The sequence below is a fragment of the Dysidea avara genome, chromosome 9 (genome assembly GCF_963678975.1).
Source record: "Dysidea avara chromosome 9, odDysAvar1.4, whole genome shotgun sequence".
Lineage (NCBI taxonomy): Eukaryota > Metazoa > Porifera > Demospongiae > Dictyoceratida > Dysideidae > Dysidea > Dysidea avara.
The window spans coordinates 5,039,645-5,062,552 of NC_089280.1; the positions used below are offsets into that span (position 1 = coordinate 5,039,645).

The 22,908-nt window shown below is 38.4% G+C and overlaps 2 protein-coding genes across 3 annotated transcripts; one reads left to right on the top strand and one right to left on the bottom strand.

Moving 5' to 3' along the window:
* Positions 1-1,469: 1,469 nt before the first annotated feature.
* LOC136266447 (E3 ubiquitin-protein ligase makorin-1-like) lies at positions 1,470-4,804 on the bottom strand. Its single transcript, XM_066061465.1, has 6 exons — positions 4,756-4,804; positions 2,579-2,673; positions 2,417-2,510; positions 1,709-1,813; positions 1,536-1,659; positions 1,470-1,474 (listed from the first exon to the last, which is right to left on the bottom strand). Exons 1-6 carry the CDS (start codon positions 4,756-4,758, stop codon positions 1,470-1,472), a joined length of 426 nt encoding a protein of 141 aa, XP_065917537.1. The 5' UTR covers positions 4,759-4,804.
* Positions 4,805-5,531: 727 nt separating this feature from the next.
* LOC136266885 (NACHT, LRR and PYD domains-containing protein 3-like) lies at positions 5,532-21,048 on the top strand. 2 transcript variants are annotated; one of them, XM_066061909.1, is made up of 8 exons: positions 5,532-5,664; positions 13,960-14,247; positions 15,726-18,606; positions 18,664-18,752; positions 18,805-18,878; positions 18,978-19,094; positions 19,156-19,246; positions 20,816-21,048. In XM_066061909.1, the coding sequence occupies exons 1-3, from the start codon at positions 5,589-5,591 to the stop codon at positions 18,584-18,586; spliced, it is 3,225 nt and encodes a 1,074-aa protein (XP_065917981.1). In that variant the 5' UTR covers positions 5,532-5,588; the 3' UTR covers positions 18,587-18,606; positions 18,664-18,752; positions 18,805-18,878; positions 18,978-19,094; positions 19,156-19,246; positions 20,816-21,048. The 2 variants fall into 2 exon arrangements, with proteins under 2 accessions (XP_065917981.1, XP_065917980.1); XM_066061908.1 differs by having other exon boundaries at positions 18,978-19,246.
* The last annotated feature ends 1,860 nt before the right edge of the window (positions 21,049-22,908 follow it).

Consider the following 22,908-nt stretch of genomic DNA (forward strand, 5'->3'; position numbering starts at 1 on the left):
ATTATTTAATACCATATTTCGTTGGTTAAATACCGTGTAATCAAATAATTGATGTGGTGACTATTCAAATGACCACTATAGTTGGTTCCCTTTTCACCTAAGCCATCACAAAAAAAAAACAAAGTTGAACACCTGTTCATTCCCAGTGGTTTTGTACTGGAACAAGTGTGCTTTCATGTTTGTGTGCCTGAAAAGTCCTACAAAATGTATGGGAAGCTTTATAACTCTTGCTAGCATCAAAGAGATTTTCGATAAACAGTTCTGGCATCTAAAGAGCTTCTACTAAATGTTTGGGTTTAACAGGAGTCATTAATAGGTAACCGGGGCTCTGGTGAATATGTTGAAAAGTGGTGCTGCTTAAGCGTGACTACTATTCAAGATGTGGCGTTTAACTTGGTAAGCACCACATCACAAGCAAGCTACTTTTACATAGTGATATTGACTGGTGTATTTACTAACTTGTTCTCTGTCATCAGTTTGGTCTCATTCTCAGAGTTCTTGAACAGTCTCAAGTCAACCTCTTTCTCAGTACCATCAGGTAGAGCTGTGTTGTGATTACATGAGGATAGCAGTTCAACCAATATTATAGCCTAACACATACAAATATTTTAATGTATTGGATTGCATCTGTGTTAAGCATGTAGGATGTCTATTCAACAAAATATTGTTAGGAAAACGAGAAATAAAATTACAAACTCCTCACACCTTATGTTTATACAATAATCAAAAACTTTTGGTCATAAATAATTTCACGCAAAACCTTAAATTGCACTAAATACTATCATGTGTGTGCCAAAGAGTTATTCAACTTTAACTATTCCTAAAACCTCACAGCATACAGCTACGTAGATTTATGGCTTGAGGCAATTTCTATTGATCGAAGTGTGTAATTGTAGTGCTTTTTTTCAATACTAAAAACAAAACAGTTCTCAACTCACCATGGCAAACATTTCCAAAAGGACATACTCCATTTCCTTGTTGGAAGTGTCTACAAGGCTTAGCCCTGTAGTATAGTGAACAGTCATACACTACCAGTATACTACACCCATACCCTGTATTGTTCTTGTAGTCTGAAATTAGCCTCTCTTTCTCAGTTTCCACATTGTACTCTGGTGGGGACCAATTTGACATTGGAAGTAATGATGGTAATAGGGTTGGGATGAAGGTTAAAATTTCACCCTCTGAATCTTCCTTGATCCAAGTTTCAAAAGCTTTGAAGTTTTTCTTGGCTATGATACACAGTATGCCAGTAAGTGATGGATGTACACTGTTGTTCATTCAGCACAGCAGTTTTACAACTAGCAAGGTACATAAAATCTTCTACACAAATTCCACATGCAAAGGAAGTAACACATTAAAACTTCAAACCTTTCCTCCCAGCCCTAACTGCTAAAACTTACTTGAATAACAAAATATGATACTTTCCAGCAGATTGGACAAGCCATGAAATGACATATACAAATTGAATACTATACTGTGACATCAGTACACACACGCATGCAAAAACACACGCATTTGTACACACACACACGTACACCACACACACACACGCGCACGCACACAGGTACACACAGGTACACCCACACACAGACACACACATACTGGTATAATAATATCTTCTTCTTTGGGTTTTGATATTGTTGTATGCTGACTACTTCCCTACAGTAACTACAACAATTACAGCCAATCAGAACAGTCGATTACTCACAGGAACAAACTCTGGAGCATCCATCCAGTTGTCAGGAGGTTTAAATGAAGGAGAGATCAAATCCTCCCAATTGTCTGGTAGCTTAGCAGAAGACAGTACTGTGAACTGTATGGAAAAATTGATAAAATATCATACAATACTTTGTCCTACACTGTGTTTAAATAGCCAGTACAAGAAGCCACTACATGCTAACCACAAATCAACACCTCCACACTAGTGGAGAAAGAAATAGGACACAAAAGAGGACAAAGGCAAGTCCATGATGTACTGTATGTATGAGCCTTATCCATAATGACGTTTTATGACATCACAAGAATAAAAACGGCCACGATAATTGGGGAACTGTTATATAAGTGCCTATGGAAAAAAAATTAACTGCTTACATTTCAGCCAGGAAAGAAGATATAACAACAGGGTTGTTAAGTTTTATATAAGACATTACAATAAAAAAGTTTTGTCACGTTTCAAAACTTTTTCTAAATAGTGTATGTTTACCATACAGTAACTTTTGTTACTATAAAACCATACATGTTGGCTAATGGTCGACATCTCCATGCCTAGCTGTACTGACAACAGCCAAACAACCACCATTATACACCCCTGTTTGTGTGTGTGTGCGCGCGCGCGTGTGTGTGTGTGTGTGTGTGTGTGTGTGTGTGAGTGTGTGTGCTATTCCTAGTAAAGTTTGAAACTTGTTTAACTGCTCACATTTGACTTATCATCCACTGGCTCCTGTTCTTCTTGTTCCAGTTTTGCTTGTCTCTTCATACTGGCCAGTGACACTGGAGCTGGCATCTCTCCTCTGTGTAAACCACAATTAAATTGTATTGTATTATACAGTACACAGTAATTGAGAGGTGCTAGTCTCACCTTGACGATGATGATGGGATGATAGGTGGCTTCACATGGTCATGACGACAACTACTGCCATACACACAACACCCCTTCAGGTAGTAACGACACACCTGTGAACAAACATATACCCAACACAGTAACACACTACTAGTCTACTACAGTAAAACCTCAGTATACTGTATAGAGGGAAATTTTAGTCGGGGAAATCTTTAGTGGGCCAAAGTTTAAGTTTATTTTGCCAAATGCAATTTAGTTTGCAAGTTTATACAATGCCAACCTCTCTGTGGTACTAATCCAAGTGTTAATCAAAACTCATTGGTCACACTAGCAAGACTTCCAAAGCCATACTCTTTTAAGTGCCTGACTTTAAGCAGGTTTCTGTTTTCTTAAAGGGCCAAGAATATCAATCAACAGCACCAGGAGCTTATATGTGCCTTTGGCGCTTATAAGCTCCTGACAGCACTAGATGACATTTGCGAGATCAAATGTGCTGGAAGCTAGGAAAGCGAGCTGTTTGTAAATTGCTAATAGTATTACTGTTTAGTAGGGTTTCCCCTTAAAGTATTGGGTACTGATAAAAATGGCCCATCTAAAAACCATTATACTAAATATCATACACAATGAAAATCACCTTTACAGAATAGTGTTACTCCAATCAACATCAAATACAGCATTAAAAAAAAGAAAACACTTACAAGCAGCTGGTCATTTAAACTTTCACTTTAAACTTCAAAACTTGATTTTTTGTCTGCCATCCAACCTGCCTGCCTGATGCAAGGTTAGTGGTCAAACAAAGCAGCAGACAGCCATCATCATGTTATACCACAACAACAAACTCATGGGGTAGATGTGCCTTTTGTAGTTCTGATAGATTCTACCTTCTGTACTTCGCCATTCCTTTTATCTTCAATTAATCAGTTAAAAGATCATCATCATCTTCATTCCAGGAAACCATACCAAGGCATTAATTTTATGCAGTGAGAGTTTCATTGAAGGAGCATATTTAGATGCCACGAAACTATTGAAATGCTTAATGGACTGCAGTATTCCTGGTAGTATCGGGTAATGGCTAAGCTGTACCTATTGCAATGGGCACCACTCCCCCTTAAAATGCCACCACACCTCTAATAATCAGTGCTGAGTCTTAACAATCTAGCTCTGTAGAAAACAAAGTATTCTACAATGTCCCCTAACTTAATCTAATGTGTAGCCAAGTAGCGAGATCAAGATACTCTAATACAGCAGTCACATGTCTACCCAGTTTTTTTCCTAACTCTCAAAATGATCCTTAAATTATGTGTAATTTGTAAAATTTCCTACTTACAAAAATGGCATGCACAGCTGGTGTATTTTCTGTCGGTTGAATGCAATGAATTAGACAGAAAATAAGCTCCCGCATGAATACTATGGGTCACGTGAGCCTTCTTACGTGATAGTATGGTTTATAAGTGAGGTCTGTGGTTTAGTGTTCACTCTACGCCATGTGTAAGTACAAGTGGGCTACCCCCCCCCCCACCCTCTCAGTACTAAGATGTATGTGTTCATGCATTGTTTTTCTCTTTAACTATTTTTGCAGATGAAGTGGCCACCACGAGAAGCTGGAGCATTACATATTTATGTAGTAGTTAATGTAGTTGTTTTGTGCACACACACACGAGAGTGGAGTTCTTTTAAGGTTTTTCCTGGTAGGCAAAAAAAAAAAGAAAAAAAAAAGCCTATCAGGTTTTTCCCCGAGGTCGTCCTGGGCTGGACGGTCTCAAATTTTTTATTTCTGTTTATTATTACTTGTGGCTAAGCCCCCACTCTCCAGTATGTATCCACATTGGTAATGAAAAGTTCTCTGTATGTAGTTGTAAGTGTTGGTTTAAGTTTTCATTAACAGTAGCCCACGCTTGGTGTGGCACAACCCAAGTTGTAGTTGTAAGTGTAATAGTATGGTGAGGGAGCCACAAATACCCCTTGGATTTAATCTCAGAAAGCCTGATCATACAATCTGGCTTCACCCAATCACAAAAAATCAAAATCAACACTCATGACAGACTTAAATGACTAACCAGTTTGGAAACTATTCAAGCGTTTTACATAATTGTGAACTTGGACAACTATACACAGACTTTCACCTGGTCACCCCCCAAATTCCTGATTCCCCTCCAAAAGAGAAATCCTAGAATAAACACTGACACACACAGTACCATGTCAGGCTTGCTGGTCCAGTTGTGAGAGAACAGACAATTATCACCTTCCTTATGCACTTGTCCTGGGCGTCCCCACACCCCAGGTGGGGATTTGACATTGCTTCTTGTCCCCACCCCTGGGGCAATTGACAGTTGTCCAATTCACTGATCGATTTTCGGTAGTTGCATTTCTAAACAATAAAATCGCACTTGCTATAATTTTGCTAGCTACAGGGCAGGTTTATTACTAGTCGCATACATGAAATATGTGCTTAGTCATCCTTCAGAGGTGTTGTCAAATCCCCTACAATGGAGGTGGGGACATAGTGGGGATTTGACAGCCGATTTTGCCCCAGTAGTGGGGAATTTGACACCACGATTTGTCAAATCCCCTGTATCCCCCCACCCCCCGGGGGTGGGGCATGAAATTGACAAGTGCATTACAACAACCATTCATAAAGTACCCGAGGTTAAGCGAGTACAAGATAATCACTTCTTATACATAGCAAACACCAACAAATAGTACACTTGTTTATCAAATCAGCAACTTGGCTTACCTGCATAACAACATAGATATAAATAGCGGGTACTTTTCCATCGTTTCTAAGCAGCCGAGTTAGGCCGGTCTCTTCACCCACTATCTAATACTACACCATATTCTTCTGTTACTTCACTGTACCAGTAACAATCACTAAGTAATACTCCGTCTAATATCACTAGTGAATGAACATGAGACGCCAGGCATGCCAGGCGAGACGCTACAGAGGAGTAAACCCACAATCGATTCTGCTGAACTACGTATACTATCAAACTGATCAGGCGAGGATCTGAGAACTGATCGTCAACATTAAATGGATCACGAAGACCGTCCTCCTAAAAGAACTATCCAACCTGATGTACAGGAGGTTGTTCAAAAGAGAAAGAAAAGTGAGTTGCAACTTACCTATAAGGCCATACCTATTTGATCGGGCAAAATTATTTTAAATTTGGGTAGGTAGGTCGGTTTGTATATGTAATAGGATGGATGGCTGTGGTATTCGGGATTAATAGTGCGAGCATTGTAAACAGGAAGGAGTTACTTCCTGTTTACAATGTAGTCTCGCGTGCCAGACGGTTTGTGTGGGGGCGGCAAATAAACCGTCTGGTCACTGTTGCACACTTTCCGTGAACTCACTGGAATGCAATTAGATTACATCACGGCATTGTTTTGCGCCAAGGATGATGCAATAATCGTTCCAATCACCTCTTTGAGCAGACTAAGACAATAATTGTACTGGTAATGTCCTGGTGACGTATTCGAAACATTGCTGAACGTCTTCCTTGACAATTCTGTCATTTCACAAATCCGTAGCGAACCACGATCGTTCTTATACGTATGCTTTTAAGAGCCCTGTACTAGGGAAACAAAGATCCTAAGCCCATGGCGTTGTTAAACTTTCGAAAAAGTGATCTGTAGCCGAGATTCAGTTCTTTATTACACTAAGAATTTGAATTATTAGTGGTTGTTTTGTCACAGAGTGCGCGAAGCGATCTGATTGGCTCTGCCAACATTCCGGCAGTGGTCCCGGAATGTGTGCAACAGTGACCAGACGGTTTATTTGCCGCCCCCCACACAAACCGTCTGGCACGCGAGACTATTTACAATGCGAGAACTATTAATCCTGAATACCACAGCCAGCCGTCCTATTGCAAATTAATCCAACAACCATAGCAACTGTTACTAGGCAACAGAAATTCTAAAAATAACCAATGCAAAAGACCAATCACACTTAACAACCATTGCTATGGTCTCAAAGTGACGTTTACCCTAGCAACCGTATTATTGCTATGCCACGGGGCATCTATCACTATGGTGACACTAGTTGTCAAGTCAGACATTTACTTCTATTAGAAACACACCACACTATTCTAGCCAATCAAATCAGTATTACAGGTTTTTGTTAAGGGACCTTAAGTGTAATACTAATTCTATTGGCTAATCGCTTGACGTATTTCAAATTAATACGTCAAGGTGCTATTGAGAGTATTATACTGTAACACATTCACTTGTTGGATTAGAAAATGAAAATTTTAAACACAAGCATACAAAATGCAAATAATGAATGTAGCTATAATAATACAAAGCGTTCGAGCATTAATCGGATGGCTGCAGGTTCGAGGCTGCCCAGGTCCAGTCATGGATTTTTTCTTCTTTCTCCACCTTTTCAAACGTACTTAGTGCAGTTAATATAAACATCTTAGGCCTTTATAAGGCCTTCTGGTATACAGGCTCTGCCTTTACCAGATACTTTAATCATAATCATAATACATGCACAGTTAAAAATCATACAGTTCATACTCTTCTAGTAGCATCAGATTTAAACATAAATCTCCAAAAGAGCTTTCCCATCGCATTCTACAATTTTAGAGCATTGGACAATCTTCAATGGTCCCTTTTGGACTATATCACGAGGGTGTTGATGATGTGTTGTCTTTAATTAAGAACACATGATCCGCATACGTGCTTTTCAAAATTATTTCATTTGAAGAAAAATGCAGTCGGTCGGGCCCGCGCAACATAAGATCAAATAGGTATGGCCTAATTGATTGTTTGAAATTTGACCAAGTTTCTTCCATCCAGTTCATATAGTATCATACACATTCTAGTGTAGGCCTCACTAGTCATGAACTAAGTCATGATGATGAAATTTGTCCACCGCTTTTAGTCACTACCTTTATAAAGACTTCATGCTGGTGCCCACAACTAAGGCTACTCCAAAGAAATTCTCTATTTCCCGTCCACCGCCCACATCTAGTTACTGTCAGCTCTTAATTAGTACATTATGCTGTATTCTTCCATTATTTTCCGGTTATTCTTGCATACTGACAGATTCAGTAAAAGCTGTCTTGAGACAGTGTCGGCTCATGTGTCAACAGTGCTATCACTTCGGCACAGACTTCTAATTCATGTTTGTGCTATTTTGCAACTTAAAAAGGAAGGAACGAGCTTAAGCATGCTTTTATGCAGTTTTTTATGGTTTTTCTAGGCAAATAATGGCTTGAAAAAGTTGTCAACATTATAATGAAATAATGGAAATGGATTGCCTGCCTGCATGCATATATGCCAGAGTCCAGGACGGGAAACAGAGAATTTATTTGGAGTGGCCTAATAGAAGATATGCATAGCTTTATGACCGAAAACATTCTAATAAAAACATGATGTCATGACAGTGAACGAATGTATTGTAGGAATGCATAGAAAGTGCGAATAGACTGGTTATGAGAGTTTCTCCAGAGTGATAGATTCCTTTATGTGTATAACAGAGTAATGCACCTATCAATGTAAAGCCCCACTACCACAGGTATGGGCTGAGGTGGGGAAAGGTGGGGATTTGCATCACTGAAAATTACAATTCCCCACCTACTGGGGAAGTACTGGTGATACAAACCACAAACCCGAACAAATCTCCCAATAGCGAAACCTGGGGTTAGTTGGGCTTTGCACAATTGCCCATCGTGTATATGTGATCTGTCACAGTGTATAGCTATTCCAGTTGCAAGTTAGTTCAGCAGGTTTTAGTGATAACAGATAGTTAGTGTCCATGAAATGCTGCATTGGTGTACTTCTTGGGCAATGACCAAGGCCGAAAGAGATGGTCCGGTTGGTCAGGCCTGAGCCAGACCAATAATCTGGAGCTGGACCAACTAGTTGACCAGCTTAAACTATATTACTCTCATGCAATCTATGGATGAACATATCTATATGTACATTTAACAAATGTTATTGAAAATGCATGGCACTAGTAGTTACCTATAACTTCTCAGCCCACAAAACTACAAGTACAGTACTTCCAATTACCTTACAGCACAGCATAACATTCACATCATTTTGTGCAGAAATGATTGTGGGTTCTGCGTATCACGTGTGCTGACAGTTGGCATTTATCATGTGTACAGCAGGTGCCTTCATTAATTCTAAACCAGCACACTTGTATCACATTCAATCTTTATAAAATAATCATTAGCATTTCTTGGTTTCTCACTGTTGGCTTCTCACTGTTGGCTTCTTTTACTGGGCAAAGGGCTGACAGTGACAAACTTGGTGCATCATTCCACAGCAGGAAGCTGTATACCCATATATTACATGGCACTATCTGGAAGAGATTTTGAGTAGAATTCACTCCTCTTCCACTACCCACTTGTCCTGTCGAGATACTGAGCAAACTCTCAGTCTCACATCACATCAGTGGAACCACGCCATTTTTGAATAGTGATTGGTTTTGTGACTGTCCACCAGTATATTTATGTAACGGTCACTTCGTTGCATACAAACCAGTATAGTATACTGGATTTTTGTAGCTGTGTAGCCTTTTTATTGTAGCTGTGTAGCCTTTTTATTGTAGCTGTGTAAATTCACTGTATACAGCTAGCTGCCTAGTTGTAAATAGTAACTTAATTGTAGGATATTCTATAAGGGAGCCATGCTGCATCAGTTCCCTGTGAAATTTGGGAGAAAAGTTGCAAGTTGCTAGCTAGTTTTACTTTTACTTTAAAATTTACCATCAGTTTTAAGGCATTTTCAAGCCTTTAGAATGCAAAAATTCTGCAGCTCCTGGGGATTGTACCCCCAGACCCCCTGAACTTCTAATTGCTGTAACTATCTGGCCTGACTGTATACACTGAGTCATATAGCAAGTTTCATGCTGTGTCCCCTGTATGTCAGGTCTACAATTACCAACCTATTATACATAGTATAGAAAGTCTGAGAAGCAACAGATAGGCTTGAGCATATTATTTAGCTATAGCTAGCAGGGAAATATCACTAAAATTGTATATCTAAGTGTCTAATTTTCAAAAATTTCCTGTGGGGGCATGCCACCAGACCCCCCTAGAATGCTCGTGCTTCGCAGAGTGTGCTTTGCACAGTGTGCAGTAACTCTTCTCTCATTGGCAGCACCATGTATATAGTAGCAATTTCAACATATAGTGTATGGCCTGACCAACTCAATTTTCCCTCCTCTGGCCCTGAATGACCAATCCCCACCACCTCAGAGAAACTTAATGGTCCATTCCCCCACCAACCCCCACTTTCGTGGTAGTCGGGCATTATATTGATAGGCGCATAACTGGCCCTATCCTTAGTTCATATGGCGAGTTATAGTCCTAAATGCATTTGCTACCCGTACTTTTGTATGGGATTTACGATAGTCATTCACTGTAAAAAATTCTTGGGCACACTGCTAATCTTATTATATTGATCATTTCTCGTTCAAATAATAAATGTGCATAATATCCTCTATTCAAAAACTGTCTTAGACTTTAATCATCAAGACATTAAAAACTGTCTTTCACTGGCACACATGAGATTGAAGCCATGGTGCTATCTTGGTAGTTGTGATCCTATATCATGTGATGTGCTGAGCAAAAAAAAAAAAAAAACGACTTGTTTACATAATTTTTTTTAGATAAATGTACATTGGGTAAAAATGTGTGCTACATAAATAATTTACACATGTTAGTAAAGGTAAGCTTGAATTGAAATATCTAGTATACCAATGGATTTGTCTCTTCATCGAAAGTAGGAGTATCCTTTCTGTACCATGAAGCACAGTGAGTTATGTGTGTTTGTATGTTGCAGTATGACGTAACCTTATCATCACTGTTTCTTAGCTTGAACAACCTTCTTGCTTAATAGCATGGGAGGAGTTAAGTAAAACCTTTACCTTAATGAATGTCCCAGTTCATGGTGATTGGAAGGCACAAGTCCCAAGTCTGTAGCCTGTTGCACTCAAGACTTATTATCAAATAAACAAGCACCTATAATTTTTCCACTAGAAATGTTGTCTATCTATCTATCTATCTATCTCTTCTTGTTGTCTGATCCTTTGATCTTTGGGAGTTAAAACCACCACTGGAGAGGTTCGTTAAAATGATTAGAGACCTCCTAATTTTCTTTTTTGCAATACTGCTGAACCCCCCATTAGAAAAAAGAATGTGTGATGGCATCAGGCTTATTGCTCTGCATTCCACTTCTAACAAAAGATGCTCCCAGAGCTTATGTCAACTACTAATGATTAGATTGATTCCAAGATCACATGGGCACAATCATAATGTGTAAGTAAGAATTGTGTACTCATTACAGAGTGGTCTAACTATTAATGACTGTAATAGCTTAGTGGTCATTACCAGCGTTGAAACCGGGTCACTGCTGCTGACCCGGATGACCCACTGACCCGGATGACCCACTGACCCGGATAGCAATCCGGATTTGACCCGGATGTGACCTGGATTAATTAAAGCCGAGGCGTGCGATAAGAGCTATGTTTCGGCTAGTCTCGAACGAGCGAGCGAACTAGACTACGTCTTGAGCGTTCGATTCTTGTTGAGTAAATATTGCAACTTCAGCCTAGTTGTAGGTTGAAGACCAAAAAAAAAGTCATCACCTACTGACAATAGCTACCCCTCACCATAGATACCCTTAGTTTCGTGCTACATACTGCACTTACTAATAAATGGGCGTGCCTGAGCGTATGTTGGTAACGTGATAAGTGGGCGTGGCTCACAAAAGAGCTACGCGATAGCGTTTATAAGTTTCCACGTCATCAAACGAACAATTTCGTTCCTCACGTGATCCAATCCGGGTCAGACCCGGATAATTTGTAAACCGGGTTGGACCAGGATGACCCAGAGAAAATGTGACCCGGATGACCCAACCCGGTTTCAACGCTGGTCATTACACTTCATTTTCATTTATGTTCATTCCATTACTCAGTGTTACAAATGAATGAGAAGGACCTCTGCAATCAATTTATTCACAACAGAAACTCAGATGATTTCTGTTACAAATTTAGGGAAGCCATCATGCGGTGCTACTGTGAATCAACACCTTGCACTGTCAGCAAAGATATATGGGACACAGGTAAATCCATGAAGCATACACTAATGTACATACTGCAGTATGCCAAAAGGTACCTGTCAGGCTGAAGCAATGTAAAATAAGTTGATGTTGTGCTACTTCTAAAAACCAGGCGCCATGTAACTCATCTGGAATTAACCAACTATGTATTACTATTTTTATTGTTATAACCAATAGGTTTCTTTTTTTAATGAATCAAGAACTGTTCGAAAAGCATCCCTACAATAACACAAAAGAATGCAAAGACTAGCTAATTACAAGCTACCAAACTAATCACAAGAAACTAAACTGCATACTAGCTACACCTACTTATCTTCATTATAAAACCTAAACAAAATCTATAGTGTCCTCCGAGCAAAGAGCAGTAGGTTTTTGGTTGTGCAATAATGCATTATTATTAGTGTGTAATTCTTGTATTTCGTAATTCATGAAATTTTTGTAATTCTTTTAATTATGCACTGCTAAGGAAGTGCTTGTTAATTTACCAACATATTACGCACAGAAGTATCTTCTAAACTGTTTTATAGTTGACTATCATGTTTTTTTGCACAAATTCTCTCGACAAAACCTCAAAACTGCTCTTCATTTTTGTTTGCGTACGTAAGGGATATGCTTCCTTTCAACTTGAAGGGATAGGCTATTCCTAGTAGTCTACGAGGCCTACACCATTGTTTTTTAGTTGTTAAATGCCTGTAAAACCCTGAAGGGAAGGTACTTCACAAAGTCTGTGAAGAGTCGCCACACCTGTATTTCAGACCGCCGAAAAGAAACCACCTCAGAGCAAAGTTTGCCTGTGCAGAAGTTTACTACAGGCTTAATTTCACTTTTGATTCTTACATAAAGTTGCTTTTACCATTGTATAATGATTTTGCTCACGTGGGTGCATACTGCATACGGATAAACATAGATAGGTACACACACGCATGCACACACACACACACACACTTTTATGAAAACAATTTCAGTAAACCAGGCCCACAACTGGTCTTTGGCCAGCTATGGGCCCGCGCTTGATTTAACAAACAGTGAAAAAATCAAGCCTATAGCGTTACACTTGTCTGAAGGCATTACTAAGTCAGTCCGTAGAAAATTCCACTAAATAAATTTGTAGCAATTTATTGTCAGGTTGTACTAATGGCACTTTTGGGCTTACCTGCTAATTAAGGTGCCATGAAGGTATTGTGAGGCTGGTTTTAGGGTGATGCAGGAGATTTACTTTATTACTTCTTACAACACAGGAGAGCAATATCTGTAGAGCATGGTATGGTTTCTTACAGGTTACCGTACAGAGGGAAACTTTGGAGGAGGAAAAATTTGGGGAATCAACCAAAATATCACTGTTGGTGAAATATAATTTGGCGAATTGTTAGCAAAACGCACGCCTTATTTAATTAACTACATTACTAGGTAATCACTGTGCCTGAAGCAAGGATCTGGAGTGCCATGCTTCTTTGACGCCTGGAGTCAGTAATCAACTAAAAGGTAATACTATATAGACAGTAGATCTACACCCTATGAAATAGTGAATATCGTACTTGATATGGTAGCACTTGCTACTTGCCACGTCCGTTTTGAGGTGAGGTCACGGATACAGCTAGCTACCTAGTGAAGTAGTCGAGGCAGGCTTGGCTCTAGTTTGATGCCTGGCCCAGTAGCCCTTGGTCAAGTAGAAAATTGTTTAGCTCGAGCCTTGGTTTGCTGTTTTCTTCACTAGCAAAATATTTGCATGGGAAAAATTTGGCGAATTCATGGTCATTTGCCAAATTCGCTGAATTTTAACGGCGCCAATAATTTCCTCCATATGGTAGCTAGTTGTTTACTAATGCCATTCCTATTGTGGACTGTAGAACCACATTTCCTTTGGTCAATTAAAGAGCCATATATGTCACTTTACACTTTTTGGAGTTTACCCAAAATAACTAACTAGTACCTTGCACAACCCAAAATATCCACGTAATTTCAAAATAATTGGAGGCCATCTCCTAGAACCACCTTGACCTTAGCATTATTGTTTTCACTTTTACTATGATGCCCCTGGATCATTCACATGTATAATTCTGTGTGGTTGAAATTGCTCTGAAGTAGTCTAGCTCTCCCAACCCTCCCCACACTCACATACACACACCACGTGCACACACATATTCTTGTCACATTGTGTGTATGTACATGTGTGCGTGCGTGCGTGTGTGTGTGTGTGTGTGCGTGTGTGTGTGTGTGTGTGTGTGTGTGTGTGTGTGTGTGTGGTGTGTGTGTGTGTGCATGTGTGTGTGTGGTGTGTGTGTGCATGTGTAAAACTCAGTCCTTACTAATGATCATAATGTATACAGGTAATAGTCGACCTATCTTAAGAGACCTGTATGATCAGGTGGTACCATCAATAGCAGACAAGTGGAGAGATCTTGGTGTGCAACTATTAGACCCTTCTCTAATAGACCAACGAGTATTGGAAGTGATTGCAGCAGATCACCCACATAGTGTTGAGGATTGTTGTAAGAGTGTGTTTGAGAAATGGTTGAACACACAAGAGGATGCCAGCTGGCAACAATTACTAGAAGCTCTCAAGAGTGTTCAGTTGGACTATTTATCCAGTCAGATAGAGAACAAGTTGAAGACAGGTATGATTTTTGTATTTACCACTTTAATACATGTATCTCAGTACAAATGTGTTACCCACCTTAGCACCTGAGTAGTGCACAAGTGTTTCAGTGCTGGTTCTGTGTGTGTGTGTGTGTGTGTGTGTGTGTGTGTGTAGTGTGTTGTGTGTGTGCATGCAGTGGCATAGCTACCATTGAGGCAACCGAGGCAGCTGCCTCGGTAAACAACAAGCTGAGCAGGCCTGAGTTTTGGCACCCCGGATTTTCTACTCAAACGTTACTAGACAGCATTACTGTACCACTCATAATAGAATCTATGGCTGTAGTACTAAGCAGGGTTGGAGCCCATGGTGACACGATGCTGGATCACTTTTCGGCTACTCAGTTGAATTCAGTTGTAAAAAGATCGAGATACTCTAATAGAGCAGTCATCCTAAATATACTCTAATAGAGCATTCAGTACAGATTATAGCCACTGTTCTCATTACACTGCTGGGACTAATTCATTTACATTTATGTAAATTGCCTTTGCATTACTTTTCAAAAGTTCCAATGAGTCAACTGCATGGTGTTGCATTGAGCTAATTGATCATGCATATCATATGCATTAGCAGTTACAGTCCACGTGTTATTTCAAAACATATATTTTCAAAATTTTGCTTGAGGGAGCATGCCCCCAGACTCCCTAGCTTGACATGCTTAGCACATGCAGTTGAGCATCACACGAAAGACTGACTTAAACATCACATCAGATCAATAAAAAGTATAGTGTGCATGACTATGACCTCCATTGCAGTCCGTGGATGACCTGACCACTCAAAATATCTCCAGAGTAAGTTGTGTTGAATGCAACTAAACTAGTCTAATAACTGAAGCATGGGAGCTATATTGTAGCATTAACTAAGCTGGAGCATTACTTATGGTACATAGAAAAATGCTCAGAGTCTTTCTTTCATCTAACCAGATAGTCAATCTGCAAATGCCGTACCACTCGTACTTGAAAGTATGTTGTGAATCAGTTGAGTCAGAAGCAGACCCTCTCAATTTGGTCAATGTATAAGCTTTGCCTCAATAAAATTTTTTTCCTGGCTACGCCACTGGCATGTGCGTGTGTGCGTGTGAGAGAGAGAGAGAGAGAGAGAGAGAGAGAGAGAGAGAGAGAGAGAGAGAGAGAGAGAGAGAGAGAGAGAGAGAGAGAGAGAGAGAGAGAGAGTACATAATGGTAGTGTGTATACATAACTAAACCTTATGTGTTTACATTGACTATTAAACTACATAAATACATGACTACATGTTGGTTTGTTAACATCTCCTTCACCAGTCCACATCATGATCTCATTTACAAGTAACCTAATAATAATGTAATGCCCCTTATTGTGCTATTATTGTTTCTGTGTAAGAACTTAATTCATTCATTTTGTTTTTGTTAATTGTAATGCAGCAGTGCAATTAAGTAAAACACTTATACTAAGTTAGTTTACCTATTGTGGTTTGTGTAGGAGTCATTACTGGTATATCCCACCGGTCACATTTGAGCCATCACATGAGCAAATATTGTCAGTACCTGAAGAGTAGGTACAGGTCACTAGAGTTGATCTGTTTTGATGAGCAGTTAGATTGTTCATCATCAAAGTATGTTAGTTTGACTCTTGTGAAGATTGATAGACAAGGAAGAACAACATCAACAGAGAACAGAAGAGGTGATAGTGTTACTTTATCTGAAGCACTTGATGTAGAGGGAGAGATTAAAAAGGTGATTGTGATCAAAGGAGACCCTGGGATGGGTAAAAGTACCCTTGCCATAAACATTTGCAAATGCTGGGCAGGAGGTAGTTTATTACAAAATTATGATGTAGTAATTCTGTTGACCTTGCGCACCAAAAAGATACAAGAAGCTCAAACAGTTAATGATTTATTATTGACCCCAGATGATGAGTTGAGAGAAAATATTAAAAAACAAATTATCAGAAATTCAGGGGAAAGAATTTGTTTCATACTTGAAGGATATGATGAACTACCTCATGAATTACGCAAATCATCAGTGTTTACTGAGTTGAGGGAACACCTTCCTAATTGTACGATAATATATACATCTCGTCCAGAAGCTTGTGACAGGTTGGAATGTGATGCATCCAGAATTATTAAAATAGAAGGATTTAACAAAAATTCTATAGGTGAATACATTTTAAGTACATTTGAAAGTGTTGATAATGGAGAAAAATTAGCATCTCAACTGAAATCACAGTTACATAAAAATTGGACAGTGAGGGGAATATTACACATTCCCATCAATGTTGCAATTGTGTGTCTCATTTTCTTTCACTTCTCAACATTACCAGAGACACTCACAGAATTGTACACTTTATTGTGTTTACGTTTGATCCTGAGATATATCACCACAAGAACAGCTAATGTAGATCAAGTGGAGGAACTTCGTTCATTAGATGATCTTCCAGAGGATATTGCCAAACAGTTTTCTCAGTTGTGTGTTATTGCATGTAAAGGTGTGGAGAGTAACAAGATAATATTTTCATCTCATGAATTACGAAGTATCGGTATTGCTCAAGAGAAAATAAGTGATCTTGGACTATTAGTGACTGCCCCCAGTACCTCAGTGTATGGCAGAGAGAAGTCATATAATTTTCTCCATAAAACACTACAAGAGTTTTGCACAGCATGGTATATCTCCAAATTGTCCCTACAAGATCAACTGAAGTGTATAAACACTTACTGGTATGATGATAACTATATAATGGTGTGGAGATTTTATTCTGGTATTACTGGACTGAATAACAAAGAAGTACTAAATTGTATACCACTACCATATAAACTGGTGAAGTCACATCTCACTAAGAGGAAAATACATCATGTGATGGACTGTATGTATGAGGCACACAATAGTGAATTGTGTCAAATAGTGGGGGACCACCTTGATGGTGACATTGTATATGATCCAGCACATGTCATTGGCTATTTTCTAACTCACTACAAGGGAACAATGAGACAAGTACATCGTAGATATAACTGGAATGATGATCAGTTTCAGTTGTTAGTTACATCATTACAGAGAAGACAATCTCAACATAACAATGACAACCTTATCCTTAATATACCATTTTGCAGTATTATGCACCAGTCATTTTCCTTACTTGTTCAGTTGATGTCAACACAGTATCCTATTGTTGAACTAAGCATTAATGGGATAAAAGTTCAGTCAACAAGTGATATGGTTTCTACTGGTGATTATCCAAACTCAAATGTAACATCTACACATATGGCACTATCCCAGTTATTCACCAGTAGTAACACTCTCAGTGTATTAGACATCAGTAGAACTGATATTGGTCCTGAAGGAGCTGCCTGTTTTGCTGATCTTAGAAATACTTTAATTCGTGACCTTAGAATGGGAGGGTGTAACTTAGGTCCTACAGGAGCAGAAAAGATTGGCAAAATGTTGTATCACAATAACTCCATTGTGTCTATTGATCTTAGTTATAATGACATTAAGGACAGTGGAGTGGAGAGGTTAGTGTATCATTTGAACAAGAACAACAAACTACAACACCTTGACCTGTGGGGTAATAAGATCACTGCAGTTGGTGCTAACCACCTGAGAAGACTGATAGCAACTGATCATCCAATACTCACCAGTATTGAGTTGTCATATAATCCTCTAAAAGATGAAGGAATTCATGTGATCTTATCATCACTGACAGTAACAATGGAACACATTGGATTGAGGAGGGTAGACATGACATCATCATCTTGTCCCATCATTGGTGCTTCATTGAACAAGATTAAGTCTATCAGTTTTTACCTAGATGATGATGACTATGAAGTGATCAGTTTAGCTAATACCACTGTGTTGAAACAACTTGAACTTGAACTTGATCGTATTACTAGTGATTCAGCTAACCACAAGATGTTGAGTGCTATCAGACAAAGTGATAATATTGAAACATTAAAACTTCACTATTGGTACATCAAGGAGTGGGTAGCAGATATCACTAAACTATTAGAGTACAGTAAGACGCTTACACAATTGACCATCACAAGTTATAAAAAACCACCTCAAGATATACTACTAATAGCTGATTCCTTGACAGTCAGCAATTCAGTAAAAACATTCAAATATGGTGATAGGTACATGGACCAGACAACAACTCTAAAATTTTTGGAACAATTAAAACAAGCTTACACAGTGGAGGAAGTAACATTAGGAGTGTCAGATAAGGCTTATGGTGATCATCAGTTCTTTGGAGATGTGGAGAAATGTGTCCAGCAAATCAACCACATTAGGAGCACAAAGGGTGTGTCCAGTCTACTAAAAGTGAAGATTGCTTTTACAACCTTAGTATAGCCCATCCAGATCCCTCACTGGTAAGTACTGGGTCCACTGTATATGATCAATTGTTAGTTACATATCACATCTCCCAGGAATGCTGCTCACAATGTGGTACATAGTGTTATGTTATTGGACTGTTCCCTTGAACTGACCAGCACAAGTAACACCCAAACTACATCAGGTGATCAACCCTCTCACTATTGGTCACTGTGTTATGTACCTGTTGTGACCAGACTTGTCCCTTCAAGAGAGTGTGAGACAAGAACATTTCATGGACAATACTCTCATGTGTTGACTACTGGAAATGGTATGTTACCTTAATAGACTAACATGACTATATTACTGTTGTGTTCTCTTAGGAAGAAAATGAGCACACAAACACTTATATGTATCTTGTTCCCCTTAGGTACAAATTATGTGGTGTGGATCCATATACCAGGAATGATTCCTAGACCACACCATCAGCTGGAGTGGAGTGTTAGTAGGAACTGATCACAACTCTTACTCTTTTGATGGACGTGTGGTACTTCATTGATCTGTATACGTTGTGTACGATAGTACATATTCATGTGTATATCATGTAGGGACATGATATTCCCATCTGGTACTAGTCCAGTTGTTATGGAGGATGATCAGTGAGAGCCATCACCCCATCATATCAGTGGTACAGGACAAGTGAGTACACCAAGTGATTGTGTAGTGAATACTGTATGGTGTGGAATATTTTGATGGGTGAATGTGGTGATGAAAGAGATAGTCCAGAACCTCATAGAATGGACACCTTGATAATTGGACACTTGTCTATGGTCCCATTATATATATATACACTTGGTCACCTGAATTATGACAACTCACTAATGACACATTTGTACAGCTGGAATAGTATTGTTTTTAATTTTCTGTTTGTTTTTTTTTTACCCATCAAAATGTGACTGGATCTGTGAAAACCCAACATAATCATTAGCCAAGTGTATGCTCTAGCAAAGTTTCAGCTTCATATGCCAATAAATTTTGGAGTTACAGCCCTACAAAATGGCAAGATTGATTTGTACAACAAATGAAATAAATTGTAGGTGCTTGTTAAAATGTGACCAGATTTGTGAAAAGGTACCTTTTTTCACACACAAAGTTTGACCCATTTTTGAACTCTGAAGTTTCATAACTTTTTGATCACTGCATATAATTGCCTGAAAATTTCTATGCGTGTATAGCTATAGTACTGTATTGCGGATTTTTACTGCGCCTATAATAATTTATCATGAATCTCTTAAAAGCATGACACAAATTTCCACGAACACAGCTATCCGCAAAAATTAAAATCCTCTTTTTTCGAATCATTTCGAATACTAGAAATGCATTGAAAGAGGAGAGCATTGTTAAGCAGTTATATACATGGCTACCACATTTTTAAAGACATTTTGGACTCCTGTCATTATTGGCGACGAACTTACTTGCATTATATAAAAGTGGGGATGTGTGCCACTACGTGACGACTTAACAACTTACTGTGCGCCCTCTCAAGTATATGCAGTTTGTTTTCCTTTCATGGTGGCACAATAATACGTATCAAGTTACAGAGCAAGAAGACACAAAAAGTTGGAAACGCGTGAGATGAAATAAGTACAACCATGGCTAGCCGCTGTTCGTGAAAATAAAAAATCTTCACGGTAAAATCCACTATATGATATCTCGTGATACTAAGAGGAAGTTAACCAGTATAAGGAGTCAAGTGTTACATTATTTTGTTTGTTATTTTGTAAAATGTGTGGAAAAGGTACCTTTTTTGCAAATCAAGTCACAAATGGTTGTAACTTACGAATGTGGTGACATGGAAATTTTCACCATCGTGTTTGCCATGAATAGGGCCGGGAATCGATTGCATGTTAGCTTTTCCTTTCTTTACTATGTACAAGAAGAAAGATCATTGGTTGCATACTATCGCCCTGATGAGATGTACACAAGCACATGTAACTATTTATATACCAGAAGTCCGGAACTACTAAATAAAATTTTTGAACTCCTCTTGAATAGGCAAAAGAGATAATATCATTACACCCTTTCTTCATGATAAAAAAGATTGACAAAATATGCATGTTTTCACCCATTGTAAATCCTTTATACTGTAAAATTTAGGTTTGTGAGATTATGTCAGATTTTCACAGATTCAGTCACAATTTCACATGTCAGTAAAGTACACAACAGCTCTTGTGTTTCATGTTGTTACTGTTGTTTGTGTCTTTGTAGCCACGAAATGTCTCACTATTGTGAACACATCAACAAAAGGACAATGGAACAACATCACAAGACATCATCTTAAGACTCATCATGTAACTTGTGCTGGTCACCTTAAGGGATCAGTCCAATAACATAACACTATACACCATATTGTGAACAGTATTACTGTGAGATGTGTAGTACTGTATGTATTATTTTCTAGTGAACACTAACTGAATAGCGATAAATCTTTTCAAAAGGCATTTTTTCTCTTGTTGTTATGGGTACAACAACATAGCTACATATTACAGTAGAGTTGATTATCCGAATTAACAAGGGGGAGGAATGTTTGTATAATTGAATAGTATGCAATATCAAACATCCGTTGATTTATTATTCACAGCTTTGTTCAACTACTCTAATAAAGCATACGCTTTTGACAAAATGCTCTAATTAAGCAGCCAATAGGCCTAAGCCTATTATGCTTTTGAGAATTTGAGCAATGCTCCAAAATTTCATTATGCCGAGTTGTGTCCCATTATAAATTATGCTTTAAATATGCTGATATAAAAATTGACTGCTCTATTGGAGTATCTGTGAATGTTCTGTTGGCATATTTCAACATGTGGTGACTGTTCTATTAGAGTATATCAATCTTTAAGACAGTTGTGTGGAATGAATTAAATCAGATATTATGGAAAGTTACAGAATTTTCTATACAGTGGAGAGTCAATTATCCGAATGTTTGATTATCCAAACACCAAAATTGACTGCTAAGCCTGCGTTGATTATGCCAGCTGCCATTGTGCATAAAATAGGTAGACAAAACATTGAGCATAATGTCAACATAATAAACACATTTTATGCATTGATCATCAGAGCAGATATTTTGCATGATGCAAAATGGACTAGTGTGCAAACATGGTAAAAATCAGATTTACAGCTAAGTTGTGAAGAAAAAAATTAATTAAACAATTATTGTTATAAACAGCAGATTAGTATATATTATTTTGTAAAATGGTATTTTCTCTGTGTACTGTTCAAAGTGCAAAATTAATTTTAATTAACTATAATACACAAAATTTCCTGTATCACAAGTCACAACAACACTGCTAGTGTAGTCATCATCCTGTAGTCAACAACGCATGACAACACATTGTACAGGAGGTGTATGCATGTGACCAAAAGTGAATTTACAGCAGTGTGCTTGTACATGCCACACTGGCAGTTCCCCATATAAATATTGTGAACTGTTGGTAGGGCTGCGTCAAATATGCCAGCATAATTAGCATATCAAGTGGATATTTCTAACTATGAAGCTTAATTCCTCCCTAATAGAGCAGTCAATGGAACTACAATAGAGCACTCTCAAATGCATTGTACATAGCTCCCTAGATTGATACTCTCTAATAGAACAGTCACTTTGTAGTGAAATACTCTAATAGAACAGTCACTTTGTAGTGAAATACTCTAATAGAGCATTCACTGACCCAGTATAACTGTAAGAAATTTTCTAATCTAGGAACATAATGGGAACACAGAAAAACATAATAGGTGAACATTTTGGGAAATTCCTGAAAGCAATTTGGAGCATATATTTGACTAAGGCCTAACTCTTGGCCCTGTAGCTATCTGTCATCTCATTCAAGAGCTGACATGGGAGGTTGCATTGGAACAAAAAAAGGTTCGCAGCTTCTTAATTTGCTGAATATTAAAAAAGTCTTTGAAGCCTGTGTATTAAGGACACCTTGGGACTGATCAAGTGTTCTATAGCCAGTGTTGGGCAAGTTACTTTGTAAAAGTAACTAGTTACATATTACATATTATTTGCAACTGAACTATTTAGTTACAGTTGCATATTATCCATAAAATAAAGTAACTGTAATAATATTACATATTATATTACTTAGTGTCCACAACCTTAAGCTGTCACGTGTGAAACTACACGTGATATGATTGCGTTGTTGGACAATATGCAAATTTAGGTTATAAATAAGAAGCTGGTGAATAAGCTTCATTCAGTAGGCCTCGTTACTTCGTTGTGGCTAAGCGTTACTCAGGGGATAACTAACGAGATTAGTAACTTCGTTCGTTACTTGCAGTAATAACATTACGTAATATTA

What these genes read in the sequence shown, in the direction of transcription:
- LOC136266885 (XM_066061908.1), top strand. Translation starts at nt 5,589, where the DNA reads ATGGATCACGAAGACCGTCCTCCTAAAAGAACTATCCAACCTGATGTA. An exon ending in TGTTCAAAAGAGAAAGAAAA is followed by an intron (nt 5,665 to 13,959) that starts GTGAGTTGCAAC and finishes TAATGTATACAG; the next exon opens with GTAATAGTCGACCTATCTTA. An exon ending in AGAGAACAAGTTGAAGACAG is followed by an intron (nt 14,248 to 15,725) that starts GTATGATTTTTG and finishes TGGTTTGTGTAG; the next exon opens with GAGTCATTACTGGTATATCC.
- LOC136266447 (XM_066061465.1), bottom strand. An exon ending in CAGTGGATGATAAGTCAAAT is followed by an intron (nt 1,814 to 2,416) that starts GTGAGCAGTTAA and finishes TTTTCCATACAG; the next exon opens with TTCACAGTACTGTCTTCTGC. An exon ending in ATGCTCCAGAGTTTGTTCCT is followed by an intron (nt 1,660 to 1,708) that starts GTGAGTAATCGA and finishes TAGTTACTGTAG; the next exon opens with GGAAGTAGTCAGCATACAAC.